General features: G+C 34.2%; 2 protein-coding genes across 5 annotated transcripts; one reads left to right on the top strand and one right to left on the bottom strand.

Annotated features, from left to right (window-relative positions):
• Positions 1-239: 239 nt before the first annotated feature.
• On the bottom strand, positions 240-6252 carry LOC18430135 (Ribosomal protein L7Ae/L30e/S12e/Gadd45 family protein). 4 transcript variants are annotated; one of them, XM_088859668.1, is made up of 7 exons: positions 6008-6224; positions 4332-4533; positions 3350-3436; positions 2894-2951; positions 2110-2241; positions 517-684; positions 240-436 (listed from the first exon to the last, which is right to left on the bottom strand). In XM_088859668.1, exons 4-7 carry the CDS (start codon positions 2897-2899, stop codon positions 329-331), a joined length of 414 nt encoding a protein of 137 aa, XP_088715794.1. In that variant the 5' UTR covers positions 2900-2951; positions 3350-3436; positions 4332-4533; positions 6008-6224; the 3' UTR covers positions 240-328. The 4 variants fall into 4 exon arrangements, with proteins under 4 accessions (XP_088715794.1, XP_006840360.1, XP_088715796.1 ...); XM_006840297.4 differs by lacking the exon at positions 4332-4533 and having other exon boundaries at positions 6008-6252; XM_088859670.1 differs by lacking the exon at positions 2894-2951 and having other exon boundaries at positions 6008-6221.
• Positions 6253-15689: 9437 nt separating this feature from the next.
• Positions 15690-20998, top strand: LOC18430136 (Pectin lyase-like superfamily protein). Its single transcript, XM_006840298.4, has 6 exons — positions 15690-15883; positions 17662-17979; positions 18816-18936; positions 19047-19221; positions 19376-19446; positions 19967-20998. The coding sequence occupies exons 1-6, from the start codon at positions 15866-15868 to the stop codon at positions 20668-20670; spliced, it is 1407 nt and encodes a 468-aa protein (XP_006840361.1). The 5' UTR covers positions 15690-15865; the 3' UTR covers positions 20671-20998.

The following is a 20998-nucleotide window of genomic DNA, read 5'->3' as shown; positions in this document are numbered from 1 at the left end:
TCAGTAACAACAATCATCGATGGACTTTGTCACTATCCGATCAATTGGTTGGGCAATAATGTAGAGAAAGCAGATATGCTGTTAATTGACTGTGGAACCCACTTACCCCAGCACTGTCGAACCCACAAATGCAATGGCAGTAATCACTAGGTCATGAAGATTCCATGACCATATCACAGTGGCTCAAGAGAGATTCATCCCATATTTGGGCCTTTACCATTTATGTACACTTTCTTTCCTTTTGTAATAGCAAAATTCTTTTGTGCTGAATTTAACCTGTTTGTCCAAAATTTTCTTGTTTCTCATGTTCTTTTCATCCATGACAATTTCAAGCTACAGCAATCAAATTCTCACATAAATCTTTTGTAGGCCCTAATTCTACAGCCATTGAATCTATAATTTCTGTGATAACCATATTTATCCCAGTTCCTCGCACCTAGACAATGACAATGCATGACAAAGTCAACATCAACAATAATAATAAAGCAATTAATGACAAAGGAGTGGAAAGAAAACCTTTACTCCAATGGCTACTGCTGTTTTCAGGTTGACTAGCTTGCCTAGTTGCAAAGAGCCGGCCTTTCGATCTCTCACAAATAAAAGAGGAACCCCCCGGCTGGAAGCCAACTTCGGAAAGTGTGCAGTCAGCCACCGTGGGTTGCAATCCCATGCTACCAGAACAGCCTACAATTTATGCAAAACCAATGTTATCAAGTTTGCTTTAGAAGGTTCTTTGTCTTAAAAAGGGAAGTACTTGAGCACTTAGGCCGATTACTGGAAGTATCAGGGTGCACTTCATAAAGTAAGAAACTTTCAAAAACATATGTACTGTACTAGAAGGCAATTTTAAAATAAGTTAATGTACAAGGTATATCATCCAAGTTCTGAATAAGACAGGTAATTCGACAAAATTTAAATATTGTAAATGTATGTCACCAAATTTTGACCTTTCAGCAGCATATGTGTGGTTTGCATAAGGTTGCAATCTTAAACAATCAAATTAAGGTGCACCTCTAAATTTTATTATAAGATTTAATTTTGGTGCCAAAACTTCTTAGCATAACTTTAAAATAAACTCCAAAATGATTCAAATCAAGTAGATCTATAAACACATGAAAATCTTGAAAATGGACAGTCCAGATAATTTGTTGCAAGATGCACTGTTTTTAAACTCGAAATCTATAATTTTTTTCATATCCGTACATTTTGATGTCAAGATGATCAATTAGATGTCAAAACAACCCTTTCTGAAGGAATTTTGAGGTGCACGTTAATTCTACATTTTAAGGTTGCATCCTTATATGAACTTTTTCCTTTTAGAAATGGGTGCGGTTTGTATAGAGCCTAGGCTCTAAACAATCATATTAGAGCCTACCTTCAAATAGTGTCGAGAAATGTGGTTTCAATACTGGAAATCTTTGTGACAGCCTTAAAATATATTTTCATCTTTATTTATAAATTTTAAAGCTTCAAAAATAGTGTAGATCGATAGATCTATGAAAACTTGAAAATTGACACCAAAAAATGCATTACAAAATACATTATTTCCAAAACTTGAAATCCATTTTTTTCTCATGTCCATGCATCTTGATGTCAGGATGATCAATTTGAGAATATTTGGGTATCAAAACAACCTCTTCTAGTGAAATTTTTTAGGTAGGCTCTAATTTGATTGTTTAGAGCCTCGGCTCTATATAAACTTTTCCTTTTAGAAATTAATACCGATATATTGAAATATACCAAGAATTGTTTAGCATCGTGGTGGTTTGGATGTAAAACCCAAATACTTCAGCCAAAGTGAAACAAATCTGATAAGACTTGCATGAAACCATTGAATTTTGAATGTCAAAAAGATTAACTTTTGGGAAACAACCCTTTTTTACTAAAAATTCAATCAAAGAAAGGGGAAAGAAACAAGTGCAGTCCTTTCATAATGGATTACAAAGAAAGCCTTGTCAGAGGCTGACATGATGAAGATACAACACTTGAGTATCAAACCTACCAGGCAATAAAAGGGAACAAACTGAAAATCATTAATCTGATTGGCACAACCATGTTCCTTGTGGATTTCATGAGTGAAACTAAACTGAAGTAAAGATGGCAGCTAACCTGAAGCTGGATAGCAGGTGCTTTCTGATCATTGGAGGCGATGGAAGATTCCAGGGTGCTTCTCTCAGCATTAGCTCTGGGCATTCTCTCCAAGGTACGTGTAACATCATTCACACCAATAGCAAATTGTTCCTAAAACACATCATAGCCATATTTTGATCATTCAAAAGACAACCCAAAATCCAACTAATTATCAAAACAAGAAGTCAATTCAATGAAGGGACAAGCATCCTCTATATCCTAAATCTAAATCATATCATCTAATATTATCAATCATACTAACACACATGGATCAGAGTCACCTCTCAAATAACATGATCTATAATTTTAAACTAGGACTTGGAATGGGACTTTGCCGAATCCTAGAATCGACTCAACTGAGTCACAATAAAACTCATCCAAGTATATTAAAAAATAGGATATAATGAGTAGATTCAGGCAAGCGCAGCGATAAATTACAAGACTTCTAGGGTTTTCAAGACAACTCAAATCAACTAAGTCCAATTCAAATCAACTAAGTCCCAAGTTACCTCATTGAGTTTTAGAACATTGCCCATGACTATAGGAGGAAAGGTGCCATAAATTTATGATGGTGTTATAGACTGCACATTTCCAACAATGTTTCACATGCCACAGTTTAACAACTGATGTGCAAAAAATTAACACTTGAGGCTTGGGCAAATGCCTCACTTACATGCATCACATTTTCCCTCTATGATACCTGTTGAGATGCACACAAGCAACGAATTTACTTGGAAACCCAAAAACTCAAAAAAATACTCACTTTCATCCATAATTTGTCAGGTAATGTTCCCTTTGTAAGCTTAGCAGATTCTATTCCTCTGCCATATAGAGAAGATTAGACATAAAACAGTAGACTTTTTGAAATGAATACTGGAACAAAAAAAAAATATGCACAAAAAATTCAAACTCAGTCAATAGTGAGGTAAAAGATTGAGAAACCCATCTAAACTGAAAAATTAACTTTGAAGATTCTATTCATGACTCAAAATAAAAGGGAAAAGGTGCAATAAAGAACATTCATCCTTCTAAAAACTTCTCATCCTTCAAATTTCGTGTCACAAGTTTCATATAGCAAACTCAAATTCACACAAAAAAGTAGAAGGCAACAGCAAAACCCTTATAATATCCCGAGAACAGGTGCTTAACCACTTAAAGCACATGGATGAGAGCACGTGGAAGGGACTGGAGAATAAGAAAACTTATTTTTCTCACTCACCTTTTGAGTCTCGTAAGCAAATCCTTCAGAGGTTTTCCTTGAAAGTTATACGTCCCTGGCTGGTGGAATTGGTCCTGAAGAACATCCCTTGAACCAGATAAGAGAAAAGGAAAGCACAAGTTAAACAGTGACAAAACCAATTAATCAATTTCAAGTAACGAAGATCGTCATAAAATATTGTCATAGGTTTCATTTTTATTTCATATCCCACCTTTTTTTTATGGTGATTTTATTTGTTCTTTTGAATGACAAAGAAAAAATATGGACTACTAGAAATATGAAAAACCATCATGATATAAAAACTTTCCGGGACACAATCTTAGATAGTTGATGTTCAAAGTCCAAAGCCATTTCGGATAACAAAATGCCGCCAAAAACAATGCAGTTCAAGGGCATGGAGGTGAATGGTTGAGCTCCTTCAGATAACATGGATGGGCGGAATATTGTTTCTTAGAAAGATTTTATTGCCAAAAGATATGTCAAGGAAGTGGTACAACCATACAAGGGGCTTATCTAGTTTCCCGAGGAAGTAAAATGCAGGGTTTTGGATGGAATTGTTGTTTTGGAGTCTCCTGAATCTTTAAAAAACATTATTACTTTCTTAGGGCTTTTCATTTTTTTATTATTCATTTAGGGAATTGACATTGTCTTGATTGGTTAGGTATTGATGATTGCGACCCTACATCCAGGGTTCATATCCCATTACCTACGCCCCCCCAAAAAAAAAAATTTTCTTTTGGGTTCTCGTCCCGATATTTATTATAAATATCAAAATATTTACATGAAACAACCTACATAATATAAATATAGTATCTATGCAATTTATTTTTTATTTTTACTTTTTTTAATAGCTGACCCCAAATAGTTAGGAAAAGGCTCTAAGGATGATGATTTTTCTTTTGAATAAATAGTATCTACATATAATTATTTCTAGATGTATACTCTACAAATACCTTATTTAGCTTTGAGTCATACAATTTACCTTAGTAGTTCAATAGACTAGACATGAGTCAGCGTTCTATCGCCTGTTTCATATTGCATCATGCCCAAAGCTATCAACCAGCTGCAACATAGGAAACAAACTCGGGCGTACTTTAGGGCTCCACACCTTCAATGGGGACATGACCCATTATTGCACTTAGTTTTAGGATGTAATATTTAACTTGATGTTGTAGTCGCAAAACCTGACCCAAGTAGTTGGGATAAGGCTCAGATGATGATGATGTTATAGATGCATAGGAAGAAACGGCTGGAGAACTAATAAGCTCTATGCAATTCACCTTTTAGCATGTCCACAGAGATGTGAACATCGAAGCTGAATCCATTATTCCATTAGTATATACTCTATGTAGCATGCAGTTACGGAAATTCATAAGGTACCAAACAATATTATAATTCTATAATGTAGATAGTGCTTAAAACCCTTTTATTTTCCATAGTTCCTTAAGCTCTTCTTTCCTTTCCTACATTAAAACTACCCGGGTTTTCTAAAGAACTCCAATTCTAAATTTGAAAAGGGAGATTTATCAAAATACCCATAATGGATGAACTATTTAACAGCGTACCCATTTGCAACTATTCCAACTCCCAGCCCAAGATCATGTGTTTTTTATGGGTATTTTGAAATATAATCAGAAGTTATGAGTAAGATGTTAAATTGTTCCTCTCTCATGGATAATCTGATAAAATTCGCATTTAATAATAGCAAGTCAACAGCAAGAGAAGCATCGACCACTACAATACAGATACATTCATTTTGTTCTCGTGAGCTATAAACATCAAAGTGGCCCGTCTCTCATACCATTGGATAAAAAATCCAGGAACAATTACGATAATTGCTCCTAAGTGAGTAAGCGCTGAATGCTAAACATTAAAGTATAACTCATATAAGACTGCAATTTCGAAGAACACAAAGACATTAATACTGCTACACTTCGAAGGACGCAAAACTTTCCCAAAGCAAGTAAGATTGGAGAAGTCAGAAATGGAAGGATAACAGCAGCTGATCAGATAATCACTAAGAAACTAGAGAACTTATAATTAACAACAAAAAGAATGCTTGATTTAATTTCCAGATAAAATGAAGTATGCCTTACTAGATTTTCAGTGTTTCTGAAAGAAAATAACTATGCATAACTAACTCTACACGAAATGAAGAAGGAAAAAAATGAAGCTTATAATAGCAATCAGTCAAGAAACTAAAACACAATCCCCTGTAATACCAAAAATAATTCATTCTTTTTTAAATAAAGAAAGAAATCAAATCAATACATACATATCCAAGAAAAAACAAAATTCACCTAAACCACTAAGAGGAATAGAGATAAATAATGAACCATAAACCCTTGTTTATAAACCTTAAGCCGTAATTTACAATCGTAGCCACAAATTACTAGAAACAAACTTACACAATAATCCCTGAACCCTATACCAATTCAAACCTTAATATTTAAACCTAACCCTGAGTTCTGAAACGAGGTCCTAAACCAGAAACCCCAAACCTACACCATCCCGAAGCCCTCTATCTTGAAACCTCATTAAGAATTAATACCATAGAGAAAAAGGGAAGAAAATTGAAGGTCTTGTATTTTGAAACCTAATTAAGAATTAATACCATAGAGAAAAAGAGAAGAAAAGTGACGGTCGTGTATTGCTTACTGCTTGGCAGGCTTGGAGCTTGCTTTAGTGGACTTCTTCTTCTTCTTCGCCATTGTCTTCAACTTAAACCTCTGATATATGCTCTCTCTTTCAACTGAAACCTCTGATATATGCTCTCTCTCTATACAAATATTTTCAAGTTGAAGATCTGAAATTATACAGATGAGATGAAACTTTTCAATCTAAAATTCCATATATGTATAACGTCCAGCAAAAAACATGTGGATTCTAAATAAATAGCATGTAGGATGTTCGCGCCTCTTTCTCTCGCTTTTTAAAAGGGTGCGGTTTGTATAGGGCCGAGGCCCTTAACAATCAAAGTAAAGCGCACCTTCAAACAGTATCCAGAAATATGGTTTTAATTTTGAAAATCTTTGTGATAGCCTATGTTTCATATTTAATTATAAAATTTAAAGCTTCAAAAATAGTGTAGATCAGACAGATCTACAAAATTTAAAAATCTTGAAAATTAAAGTTCCATAAATGCATCACAAGATAAATTATTTTCAAAACTTGAAATTTATTTTTGGAAAAATATCATCGTAACCTATTTTTTGTTTTCATATCTCAATAGACCCAAAAATTTAAAATATATCTCCTAACCTCTTGACTAACTTTACCTACTTTCAATTATTTTTTTAGCCCCAATAAATATAAAAAAAAATGCTCATTCTAAATCCTTCATCTCTTTACGTGATATATTCCCTCCAAATTTTTCTCCCTAACCTTCACCCTCTTTGTCTCTCTAACGGTTGAAAGAAAGTGAGAGACACGGGAGAGCCCGAAATTCTCTCTCTAATATTCACCCTCTTTGTCTCTTTAATGGGGGAGAGAAAGTGAGAGACATGAGGGAGAGAAAGTGGAAAAATAGTTAAAAAGAGATTAAATAATGATATTTAGAAAGGATGTGCTTTTTTTTATATTTGTTTGAGGTAAAAAAATAGATTTAAAAGGGATAAAGTGAGCTTAAGGAGTTAAAAAGATATAAAACTTAGAATTTTGATAACCCAGTATATGTTTTGAAGATATAAAACTTAAAAATAGGGGTATAAAAATATTTTTCCTTTATTTTTTTTTCATGTCTATGCAATTTGATGTCAAGATATCGATTTGAGGATATTTGAACATCTAAATGTCATTTAGTGAAATTTTTGAGATTCACTCTAATTTGATTGTTTAGAGGGTGTGCTCTATATAAACATTTTCCAGTCTTAAACGAGTAGTAGTCTTGAGTTGAGTTGGGTTTTGAGGGACGAAGAACCTTTGCGGCGCCAAAGGTATGAAACATTAAGATAGATGTAGAGGTGTGCCCCATCTTAAGAATGAATAGTTGGATTAGATATAAAATATACAATAGATGGTACATATAAATAGCATGGACATTCATGTAAATAAACACATTTATATAACCTGAGAATTCACTGTTATCGTGGAATGATCACGTGTTTTTACAATACGTGTTTTTACAATGGGCGATCAGGTATGTATGACATTATTATATTATTTTAATAGAAAAACATGCAAAAAATGACTACACAATGTGTCTAAGTTTCAATCGTTAAAAGATATTATAAAATAATAGAAGAGTGAAGGATTATTCAAAGAAAATAGCACTTCCATGAATGAAATATTGAGTAGTTCTTATGGTAATATTATGCAATAATATAATATGTGGACATGGTAAAAATTAATATGAATGTGAGATTAGGTATGTATGCATTATTATATCATTTTAATAGAGAACTATGCAACAAATGACTACATGATGTGTATAATTTTTAATTGTTAAAATATATTATAAAATAATAAAAGTCTAAAGAAATATTCGTAAGGAATAGCACTTCCATGAATGAAATATGGGTAGTTCTGGATAGGTACGATAATATGACAGCTATGATAATATTATGCAAGAATATAATTTGTGGACATGGTAAGAATCAATATGCTCATTTTAAAGGTGTATGTGAATTTACATTAAATTGACTATAGAGATATTAAAAAAAAATGTTGAGAGCTTGCGACCTATGCTACCCCAATGTGGTTGTTTTAAAACTGTGTGATGTTACATTGCATTGAAAAGTAGAGATCGTAAAAATAAAATAATATACATATATATAACTCATTAAGCGTATAATAGATTTCACAGCCATCCTGCGCGTAATAGATTTCACGTATTTTGTGGAAATCTTATGTAATTTATTTTTATTTTTTTAAATTGAAGTGTACCCAAACATGATAAATTTCATATTTGCTTGTAATATGTTTCCCCATTATAGATTTTCAGGTGCTAAAAAGGCCCACTACTATTCAAGAATCCTATGGAAATCTCCATTCCAACACAAATGTCAATTCTAAATGAAGCAAACACAATTGCTCGGCCTTTTTCAGAAAAAGTGACTCCAAAAACTCTATATCCATTGATCCAAACAGGCCCTAGAAAATCATGCTTTCAAATGTCCACAGTATAAGGCGCGGAGCTAGAATAGTTTTGGGTTTGATACTTATGTCTCATTGGAGAAAGGGCAATGGAGGAGGAATAAATGATTAACAATCTCTTATTCGCACTTGCACGATAGATTTATCCATACCCTGTTACATTCAGCATGCCCCACGTTTGTAAAGAAAATAGTCTCAGTGTTTGCATTTCCCTTTTGTAAATTGTCAATGGTAAGGGATCGCCAGCAAAGTAAAGGCTTGACACTTCTGAGCTGTTTGGAAGGTCCAGAATTTAAGTGCTGCATGCTGCATCCTATATTGGTGTGGTAGTTTGGAGGCTGATTTGATTAAGTTTTACGACATTTGCAGAGTCTCCCTCCATTGAAGGGCCCAGAACTCCAATAATTTGGTGTAAAATATAGGGGATGGGTGTATTATAATTTGGTGTAAACTAGAGGGGATGGGTGTATTATTTCTCTTGCTCAGATTTTGAGTTGAATGTTCTTAAACTTCAGGTGCTGCAATGGCCAACTGCTTGATTTCATAGGGTACAGAAGAGTGATTGGAACTTTGCATTTTAAAAGTAAATGGTCTTATTTCATACTTCACCGGTGCGAAAAAGTTACGAAAATAACTTGGGTATCAAAATTTGAATACTTTCTCCTGGTTAGAAATCAATTGAGGAAACACAAATTTGCCAATTTTTTCTTGAACAATTGTAGTTATCTCATGGAACATTTGCTTTTTATTATTCAGGCTTGTAAACTAATGATGCATAAGTATGGTAGAAGAGATCCCAACAAGTTGTCCAAGTAATTATCCCACTCCATTGCCATTTGCTTTGCCATAACAGGGTCAAATGGTTCAAAATCAGCTTTACTATATGCTATAGATTAAGCAATCAGAAGCATCCATTCAGGGTATGCAAATCTCCCTCTCTCTCTCTCTCTTTCTCATAATTTGCCATCATGTAAAACACCCTTATGCCCATATAGCTGGACATGGGGTGGGTGGTTCCAAACATGATGCCCCATTATAATGAAGTTAGTGACATTTGGATTACTTTTTGAGTGTTTTGCTTGCACTGCATCTCCCATGGGTTCTCTCTTTGTCATGCTCCAAGATCTATAAAAAATTCTGATTTTAGAGGGAGCCTGCACGGGAATATTATGAGTCGGGGGACTCATAAAACTGAGTCTTAGAATGGTTACTTTGTATGTTTCAATCTCACGTATGTATCTCCTCAAAAGGAGTTATCATCATTTAGCTTGGACTACTTGAGTGGAGGAATTTGCTTAAACAATTTCAAATTTTAAACTATTTTAAAAAGATGTTCTTGAGTAAAAAGAAAATTTTTAGGTAATGATCTTAGTGTGAAACAGATAATTTGACTCGATACTTTTAGCCTTATATGCATAAGGCGCCCCACCATATATTGTCAAAGTAAGGTGCATTTTTAAGCTATGTATTTGTATCTATACATCTCGGGGTTGATCAATTAAAAGATTTTTCAATTTAAAAACAACCTTTTTCCATATGTTTTTCTTTTAAGTGCACGTTACTTCTACAGTATTAAGGGTGACACATTTTCCCATTTGTTGGTTTGACCATTTACTAATATTTTCGATATCTTCCCCATTAATAAAACCCCACTCTGGATTGCCTTTGCCTCACAAAATCCAAGTACTACCTCAGCAGTTTCTTTTTTGCCTTTTTTTCTCTCTTTGAATCCTTGATCCTCGAATAAAGAGAAATAATTGCTCAAATTCCAAGGACAATAGAACTAAATGTACCTAGGACGTCTTTATGTAGGCTAATGTGATTTAATGTTAAAAAAAAAAAGGTAGACTAAATTAACTTACCTTGGGATATGAGCTACATGTGAAATTGTACTACCATTCTTACATGAGAGAGAATAGGACAATGCTTTAAAAAGTATTGTGCTATAAACTTATTTGATAGGTTTGATTTGGATCTGCCATTTTAAAGATTTTAATATGTAATAGTATTAATTATTGAGTTTTAAATTTTGTATTAAGACTTAGCATTGGATCCATTTGACACGCGGGAGAAAAAAAACATCAAGTAACCAGTCCCTAATTTAATATGATTTTATATGTATATAATATGGTTTGGAAAATAAAGAACACTGTGGGGCTTACTTTAGTGACATATAAAGGAACCAATCATTTTCTTTTTTTTGGGTTTTGCTTTTTAATTAAGACAGTTTACGGGGTGTGCATTACAACAATGATGTAGTTTACATGAAATGCATTATTCGAGATATCTACTTTTAATTTTTTTTTATTTGAAGAAAATATTTTCATACCTCTATTAAAATAAGTAAAGCCTCAAATCCTGCAAATCGATCACCTCGGCCTTGACCATTATGGTTGTGGAAAAACATTAGAATTTCAAAACTTTAAAAATAGTATTACAACATATTATCTAGACCGTCCATTTCACCCTTAAAATAAGTATTCACAGATCCGTAAAATCAATGATCTTTCTTTAGCTTTAAATTTCATTTTTAGTATTAGAAATTGATTTTATAACCATCATGGAGATTTTCAATGTCTTAAGTGCTTTTTAGACGAGAATTCCTTTACTTTGGTTTTCTTAAGCTTTATAAAAACTGCATCTTTTATTTAATTAGTAAGTAAATGTATTTTATAACAAATTTACAAGCATTAACCATAGTTGGTCAATTTCTAGAATTCTCACTCTCATGCTTAATTTTTCTTAAATCATTTTGCTTTTTTATACTTTCCCAATATTAGTAACTATTTTGTTGAGACAATTATTATTGTTTTAATAATTGATAAAATGTCCTTCTTTTGCTAGGGATTTCTATTTTGATAGGGTTTAGAAGAAATTAGAGGGATAACCAAAAAAAAAACTAGATTTGATTGAAACTCTAGTAATTTAGAGATAGAATTTTCATAGGAAAAATATGAAAAATCGAAACACACGCTCTTATTTCTTTTCCCTTAAAGATACAGATAGTGGGATTGTATATTATGTGACTATTTACTATTGTTACAAAGAGGTCACAATCAATCTTAACCATTAGATATCACACTGGATGGTTTAAAGTATATGCTATGAAATTTGAAAATTTTTATTTTAAATTTTGAGTCTAGTCAATGATGTACTTACAATCACCTAATTTGATAAGAGTGATTGTGACCTCTTTATACTGAAAATAAATTATATCTTTTACATACTTTTTCACAGATAAAAATTTGTCGGTTGATGTACAAAATGTAAGACGACAAAAAAAAAATGCACACACTCATACACGCAAGCACAACTAAGAGATGTGAGCTGGAAGGGAGAGGAGAGAGTTATAGAAAGATATAGAGTTAGTTTGGGTTTAAAAAAATCTTAGAGAGGGAGAGTTAGTTTAGGTTAGAGAGTTTTTAGAGAGAGAGAGGGAGAGAGAATATATGAGTTCAATAGTTGTTAGTATTTTGTGAAAGATGACACTTTACTTTCGCCCTTTTCATGTGATACCTAGTCATAGGCACTGTTTGGGAGTTTTTGCAGTTGGTTTGTTAATGAATCTACTTTTACATATCACTACAAAGTTTGTTGGGGGTATTTATTTTACAGATTTGTTTCTTCTGTGGACCCATTTTATGTGAGGACGTAAAAAGGTCAACTTATGGAGACTTGACAAACTGTCTCCTTGTCCCACCTCCTCTTTTACTTGCCTTTGCCTTTGCCTTTATAGGGGCTGACTTTACCCATTTAACCAAAAATAAATAGCAAAAATATCCTCCTACTGTATTTGGCCTCCTTTGTATCGTTATTTCTAAATGGCGAAAATGCCCTGCCCTCATTTAGGAACTAATATTTGGGCTCAACTGCTTACCTGACTTTTAGCAGCACTTAATCTAAAGTTTAATTAGCTGAACTACTGAAAAAAAAAAAAAAAAAAGGAACTTCATTTAAGGGCAAATTTTTTGCATATCTCTTAATTCACACATATAATTCAAATGTGCTAAGAATATCCAACTATCCAATCATTATCAAATGACTGTGAGTCTCCAAACACATAAAATTATATATATTTAAAGATATTTGTAATGGTTCCCTTTGGTTATTGAATGAATTTGATATGGTTTACAAGTGCACTATTCTTCCTCACTTAGAGGTGTCCAAATTGTTTTATCCAAAATGACCTTAGTAGTAATTTGGTGGTAATTTGGATTTTTCCTAGTTGATTTTTCTTACTATTTTATGGAATAAGATGGTAATAAACACCCTAGTGACAATTATTATTGTTGGAATATTATTTGTGGGATATATATACATATGGTGTGGTTTCTATAGGGAAAAGTTTATATAAGGTTGCAACCTTAAAATGTAGAATTACATATGCACCTAAAAAATCTATCGAAAACGTTGTTTTAGTGTTGAAAAGCCCTCTAATTGATCATCTCGACTTCGAGACGTATGAATATTAAAAAAAAAAAAAAAGAAGTTTTTGAGTCCCAAAAGTAGTGCATCTTGCAACATATTATCTAAAATCGTCAATTTTCAAGATTTTCACATGTTTATAGATCAACATGATTTTAACCCTTTTTTGAGTTTAAAATTTTATAATTACATATGAAAATACATTTTTAGATAATCTTAAGAATTTTTTACACCAAAATTACATGTTATAATAAAATTTGGAGGTGTGCCTTAATTGGATTGTTTAAGGTTGCAACCTTATTGAAACCGCACTGTGTGTGTCAATTTTGAGATTCTAAAAAATATCAAAATAACATATTTTTACAATTTATTAGAAAAACATTGTTCTATTATCATTTGTAAATATGATCACAGTAAAACATATAAATATCTCCTTGGGGAGCACCCCATATTTTTTTTTAAAATTAAGTGGGTTTATTGTCCTTATGATATTTTATTCATAGATTGGAAGATTCATATAGGTCAAATTACGCACCTACTGGTCAGTCCAGGGATCCCAAAGTTGAAAAGAAAAGTATTCCATGGTTCAAAAGAAAACAGATTAATTACCAACTAAAGGCACAGAATAATACCACGTATGAAAAGTAAAGAATGAACGCTACCCATTCTTGTCAAAAAAAAAGAATCAACAGTACCCAAATTAAAGACTCAACAACACTTATTAATATTATGCTTAAAAACACATTCCTCTCTCTCTCTCTCTAGAAAAACCCTAGATGAAAGATAAATAGTATAATAGGCCTTTAATCCTATCTCTCTTTCTCCGAAACCCATGTGCATTCATGTCTTTCCTCCTCTCTCCCTCTTGTAAGGAAAAAATTACAGATGAAAGGAGAAAGCATTGATAATTGTCTCCATTCTCCTCTCTCTCTCTCTCTCTCTTGAAGGTTAATTTGAACTTCTCTCATGCCGTCGTGCATGAGTAGACACACGAAAACCATGTTGTTCGAGTGTTAAATTGGACCACTCACAAAGAATCGAGCTTCGGCTTGAGTGGTTAGCAGCTGACGTTTAGTAGCAGTACATTATACATTTTATGTGCTGTGAAACTTTATCACATGCATGTTTCTCATTTTCCTCTCCTTCTCTCACATATCCATAGAAACACACACACAAGTTTCCACACGCTCATACCAACACAATTGATTGCACATGACTTCTCATAAACTTCATGCAAATGGCAAACCGGTCATCCACCCATTTCAAGCTATACAGTTCTTGTGGATCTATGAACACTTAATTTTAGAGTGAAATAGACGATCTAGATAATTTGTTACAATATATATTATTTTTAGAATTTAATTTAATTTTTTTCTACGCAACTTTAATTTTCAAACAAGATGATTGACGTAAAACTTCTCTAATCTTTGAATTGCTATTTTTTATGAGTTATGAAGTGATGCTTTATTTACTTTGATAGAGCTGCAGCCCTATCAAACCATTTTCTTTTATTTTATATTTTGATTTGACTTTCCTGTTTTGAGAAAAATAACAAAACCATGCACATTTACGGGATGTTTTGGTCAATTGTAATTGATTTGGGTATTTTTGGCATTGTGCCCAGTCTCCTCTTTTATAGTTTTAGAGCATTGGATCCTCACTGAACCTCTGTCACGGGAAACACAGTACATACCCATGTCCTCTTTCTTCTCGCTCCTTTTTCCCTTCTTTTCCATAGCCTTCCTTGTCTTTACCCATAAATAGTGTTTAATATTTTTTTTCCAATTTATTTAAATGGTAATGTTTTTCCCTTTATAAATAACATAAAAACAACAAACCCAATCTCTGTCCAAATCTGAATAAATCAGAAAATATTGAAAAAATACAGAGAAAACAAGAAATTGCTTTGAAGGTACAGCGCAGTTCAAGATTGTTTTGGAATAATAAGGGGATAAACATAAAATATCTATATTTTTTATAGAGCGGCTAGGAGAGCCCTTTTGTAATATCTAGCTTGGGTGAAGGGTATTTTAGTCATCTTGGGGAAAGGAAATTTTGCCATTTATTATAAAAATCATTTTTTTTTTCGTTTTATTCACCTGACCATTTTTTAGGGAAATTTATCGAATTTAGAGATCAATTATTTAATATTTATTTGGTTTAAAAAATACCCATCAAAGTAGGCATGACTTTGAAAAATGGTGAATTGTTAAATTGTTGGAAAGTTAAATGCATTTTGATAAAGAACAATTTTAATTTTTTTTATTCACCTTGGTTAATTATACTATTTTTCTGGTTTTTTTATTTTTTTTTATTTTATATTTTGATTGTGGGGTCTTTTCAAGTGAGAATTGGAGCTCCATGGACGGATTTAACAACTCCTCTGATGATTCTTGCAAGATGCCATGCAACAGATAAACCCTACCAAAAAGCCCACAAAGGAAACCACAATTTCATAAACCCAACTTAAACCTTCCTCTGCAACTCTCTCCCGAAAACGAGACAGACCCAACAAAAAATTTCGGAAAAATACAAAAAACCCACCTTTTCTCCATTGCCTTGAAAGTTGAAACCCATTTCACCTTCAAAGTCCCTTCGTCTTCTGCATCCAAGAACCCAGTTCTTTCTTTCTCCATTAGAGCCCCCAAAAAGCTCTGTTTTATTTTCTATGGCCTCTGTTTTTTTGCTTTCATCATTCAAGCTTTTTGCCAGTGTTTTGGCACTGGAAAGCTGAGCTTTCTGGAGGCAACGGTCCTCAATTTAGGGTTACAAACGGTCACTTTCAAAGGCATCATGATTGTCTCTTAGGTGGCCCTCAAACCAGTCTAATCACTTGTAGTTTTGATGATCATCTATCAAAACGGAGTTTTTTTCTATGACCTTCTCTTGCAAATATATTCTATGACGAGAAATAGTTTTTAAAGCAAGTTGCAGAGTTTGTGTCACATAGATTTGTGGGGGGTGCAGGATCAGAGAGGAAGATCCAGCATCATTCATATGAGGAGATCTGTAAATGTAAGTATCAGGTTATCACTGTTAATTTTCTTGTTTACTAAGTGTCTTTTGATCCGTTTTTTGTTTTAATTTTTTGGGTTGACCTTCTTGTCTTGAGTTGGAACTTGGAAGCTCTATGGACTGTTTCAAAGATGGTTTCTCTCTCTCTCTCTCTCTCTTTCTATATATATATATATATACGTGTGTGTGTGTGTGTTGAGTTGTGATTTTCTGTTCTGAGGCTTCCCTGAGAGTTAGACAACAGGTAACTGTTATAGGATGTAATCTCTTGAATTATACTATTTTACTAGTCATGATCTCCTCAGGGAACTCTTCCACTGGAATGTGTTTCAATGTCACTCTGTGTTTTTATCTCTTATACTTCATGTTAGCATCATTTTACTTAATACGATACCTTTCCTTGGATTTCACTTGATCTTCAATGGACCTACTCAGGAAAATCTCTCATTGTGATCTGATACCCTCCATGGAGTTCACTGCTTTGAATTGCTGGTTTCTGAGTCTTAATTAGTTCCGAAACGTCGCCTAATATTACTGGTTCATGGGTCTTGATCATTTCTGAAAAGCCCCTAGTATAACACTTCTTTTGACTGCATTCTGCTCATACTGGTTAGTTGACAAGTTGGGGAAGTACAGTTGCTAGAGTGGCTTAAAAGCTGGTTTGGTTTTAAGGATCATGAATCAAAACTTGGTATCCAGAGCTTGTCGAGAGTTTGAGGTGAGAATGGCAAGAACTTGATAGAAATTGCTAGGAGATCTTGGAACCTAATTGTCTGATACATGTAAATTCAATGTTCATAATAGATTGCTAAAGAAATGAAAGATGAGATCCTCGGCTACAATGGGCCAGAACCCATTACCTTAATGCTCCTCAACTTGATGACAAAACTTAGTAGGGAAGAATTCACAAATTCTTGGAGTGATCATCTCTCAGGGTGAAATTATGTAATTAGGTGTAAAAGATCCAAGGCTTCTATGGAAATGCTCTGAGATGAAGTTGTCAAAAAGTCAACCCTTAGAATGTGATTACCTGCATGCACTTGTAATCTGATATTGAAGAGATGATCAACCCTCAACCCAATTTTCGGAATAGTGAGCGGCCATGTGCATGTTCTCTGGTTAGAATAACAAAGATTAATTCCTAATAATTGTAAGATGATGTAGAAAATTTTGAGTAATTCAGGTCATTTTCAAGGAAGCCGATGTAATATAGTTATGGAGAATATTGCATTGGTGTAGCCACTAAGGGTAAATTAACCATATTGCGACAATTGTTTTTTTTATGGTGCATCTTGTGACACTTGTTCTGGAAGAATTTTTATTTGGTCATTTTATGGTAATTAAATGAAACAGGTGAACACAACTTCTGAAAGTAAATTGTGAGAGAGAGGCATTAGCCTGAGTGGCTCTTCTTATTATTAGTTTATTCTATCATGGGAAATTTGACTATTGCATCAGAAAATATTCCTACATGAACTTATCAGCATATGGTCATGCAGATTCGAGGAAAATTAATGGAGGCTTAGCCCTTCTATTTACCAATAAGGAATATCTAGATTTAAGTAGGTCACCTAGGTCCATGGTTGTGTTTATTGCATCTTAATGGATATTATAAATAGTTGGTTCCTTCTAATATAATAAATGATTATTTGATTCAAATAGAAGTAGGTGCGCTCTAAAACTGAGCTTAATCTCCCAAAAGTAAAATGAAAAGAAACAGTTTTGGTTCCGAATGAAAAATAAAAATATTGGATCTAATTTGACTTCCCTTCCTTCAGCTATGGGAATTTCTTGTGATACTTGCATCAATTGGTGAGGTCCAATGGGTTGTGGGAAGCTGCTCATCTTTCGAACAGACAAGGGTTGCTGTGTTGAGGCCTCATAGTGTCTCCATAACTGAATTTGGTGCAGTGGGAGATGGGGTCACCCTTAACACAAAAGCTTTTCAGAATGCCATCTTTTATCTTCATTCCTTTGCTGATAAGGGTGGGGCTCAGCTTTTTGTGCCCAAAGGAAGGTGGTTAACTGGAAGCTTTGATCTCATTAGCCACCTCACATTGTTCTTGGATGAAGGGGCTGTAATTCTTGGATCTAAGGTGAGTTTACAACTTTTTCTTGCTTGTTCTTGCATATTTCCGCTGCTAAAAGGTGGGAGCTAACTCTAATATAACTTTTGCACACCCTCAAAGGAAAGAACGAACTCTAATCTGCTCAAAATTTGAGCTGATTGTATGGCCGCTTGTCCTGTATACTCCTTTTTATTTTATATTTGTAAGTATGGTAATGGTTATTGGAGTGTAAGATCAAGTTTTAATATACTGAAATTTCAGCTGCTTATATGGTGGTCATGGGTCGTCATGGTGACTTCTCTCCCTTTGATTTTGTTTTGTACGAATTTGTAACACTGATTTGACAATAGAACAAGTTGTCTCTAAAAATTTGCAGAGTATATGGCAGTTATGGTGACTGTTGTCCCATTTATATCATGTTTACTTATATGTGGATATTGATTTAACTACAGAAAAATTTGATGTTATTCACTGAAAAAAGGAGCTTGTATGGTGGTCATAGGTGGTCATTTAAAAACAAAAAAATTATGGTACCTACGACCTTTTTATACTAGCGTGATTTGCTGATATTTTGACATGGATATCATTGCATTTGAACTTTCTTCAGGTTCCTCAGAAAAGGAATTTCCATCATTCAAGACTGTTGAAAATATAAACGCATGTTACATTTGTAATGGACTTTTAATTCAAAGCACAAAGGCACTTTCAATTCAAAGTAAAAAGGCATCAGTTTTGATAAAGAAGAAACAAAAAATTCCTCCTCAAAAAAAAAAAAAACAAAAAATAATGCATCTGCCTTGTGTTAAATATATGCAGGTTTCCTTATTTAGTGTTTTCAAAGCTAACTAAGCTTTATGCTTCAGGACTCGGGCAATTGGCCAGTTGTTGATCCCCTTCCTTCTTATGGTCGAGGTAGAGAGCTTCCCGGTGGTAGGCATCGGAGTCTCATTTATGGATCCAATCTCACAGATATTGTCATAACAGGTGAAATCTCATTCAGGAGAGAGAGAGAGAGAGAGAGAGAGAGAGAGAGAGAGTTGCTAGCATATCCTATCCATTCAGGCTGAAATTGGACTGGTTTGTTTTCTTCACAGGTGAGAATGGAACAATTGATGGGCAAGGATTTATATGGTGGGACTGGTTCCGAAATCATACTCTGGATTACACTCGACCTCATCTTGTTGAGATGATGCACTCAAAAGGAGTGCTTATCTCGAATTTGACCTTCTTGAACTCCCCATTTTGGGCCATCCACCCTGTATATTGCAGGTTTGTTCATCCAACCATTACCCACATATCTGCTACATCATCATCATCATCATTGTTGTTATGGGTTTTTCATTATTTTCTTCTTGAATCAGTGCAAAGTTGGGATTTTATGTATTCAAAGGGGAGTTAAAAGTGTTTTTTGCTACATGAACAGCCATGTACATGTTCAGAATGTTACAATTCTTGCCCCTCCGGACTCCCCCAATACTGATGGAATCGATCCAGGTGAGTCTGCAGCTCTAGAACTCTTTTTAAGTCTCTTCCACATTTTAACAGAATGTCCACCTAATGTTTATGGTTCTATTATTCCATTGACAAAGGTTTATCCATAGTAAGAGACTTTAACACAGAGAGAGAGAGAGAGAGGCCCCGTGCAAATCACTTCCTTTAATTATAATATCATTCCCATGTAAAACTAGCTGTACCATAGCTCTATCACAAAACAATATCCGTATTATGAGACCAACCTTCTAAGGTCTGAACCCTTTCTTCTGTTCTCCACGCTCAATTTGTGTTAAGCCCTTAGCAGGCAGCCAGGTTTTATATCTTTCTATTGAACTGCACTATGATAAGAAAGACCCGTGAGAGAGAGAGAGAGAGAGAGAGAGCACTAACTTGAATTTTTGGTTGAGATTCTTACTCCAAATGACCAACTTGAAGAACTGAAACACAATTGCAGAAAGAGTTACTATCCAATGAGGTCCAGCTGGGGTTTGACTTTCTTTCTCTCTCTAATGTCATGCAGACTCTTGCACTGATGTCTGCATTGAGGACTGTTACATAAACACTGGGGATGATTTGATCTCCATCAAAAGCGGATGGGATGAGTATGGAATCATGTATGCCCATCCATGCTCAGACATAACCATACGCCGAGTCATTGGAGAGACCCAAAGCTCCGCTGCGGTAGCACTAGGAAGCGAGATGTCAGGGGGCATAAAAAAAGTTCACGTGGAAGACCTACAAATTTTCAATTCCAAATATGGTATCAGAGTCAAGACATCCCCAGGAAGAGGTGGTTTCATAGAGGATGTGTACATAACCAACTTGGTCTTGATGAATGTGGAAATAGCCATAGGCTTCTCAGGTCAATATGGGGAGCATCCGGATGATGGTTTTGATCCAACTGCTCTTCCCTCCATAAAAAGAATCACTGTGAAGGGTATCATTGGTGAAAATATCAGTAGAGCTGGCGTTCTTGAGGGGATTGAGGGTGATGATTTCAGTGACATTTGCCTAAGCAATGTCACTCTAAATGTGACCTCTGAGCTCCCATGGAACTGCTCCTATGTTCAGGGGTACTCGGACTTGATTTCACCAGAGCCTTGTGAGCCTCTTAGAGAGAAAATCCCTGACTGGTCGGTTTGTTACAAACCTGGAAATAAGAGAGTGGCGTCACGGAAAACAATCCAATTGGTTGAGGATGTTGTGGAGCTTCTGTTCATATAGTTAGTGAGAGATTGTCATTCTAAATAAAAAGGAAAAGCAAAAAAAGCAGTCATTATAAGAATGCCAATTAAAGAAACTTTGATTCTTGCCTTAGAATTTGACATAACCAGGGTTGTTATGCCTTGCATAGAAAGCATGCTTTGCTGACTTATACAGTTAGAGTGATGGGTCCCGAGACTGCCCTATTCGGCGGTAGCGTTTGATTAATGTTTGGGATCATAACATGAACTTGGATTCTCCTGTGGAGGTTTGAGATGATTCTGAAGATGTATTTGTTTCTCTTGGGTTTGTTATTTTATGATAGAAAAATCATGTGTGTATTTGAAAA

Source organism: Amborella trichopoda, chromosome 2 (genome assembly GCF_054954075.1).
Source record: "Amborella trichopoda isolate Santa Cruz 75 chromosome 2, AtrichopodaSantaCruz75HAP2 v2.0, whole genome shotgun sequence".
Taxonomy (NCBI): domain Eukaryota; kingdom Viridiplantae; phylum Streptophyta; class Magnoliopsida; order Amborellales; family Amborellaceae; genus Amborella; species Amborella trichopoda.
This window is presented reverse-complemented; position numbering and strand designations above follow the sequence as displayed.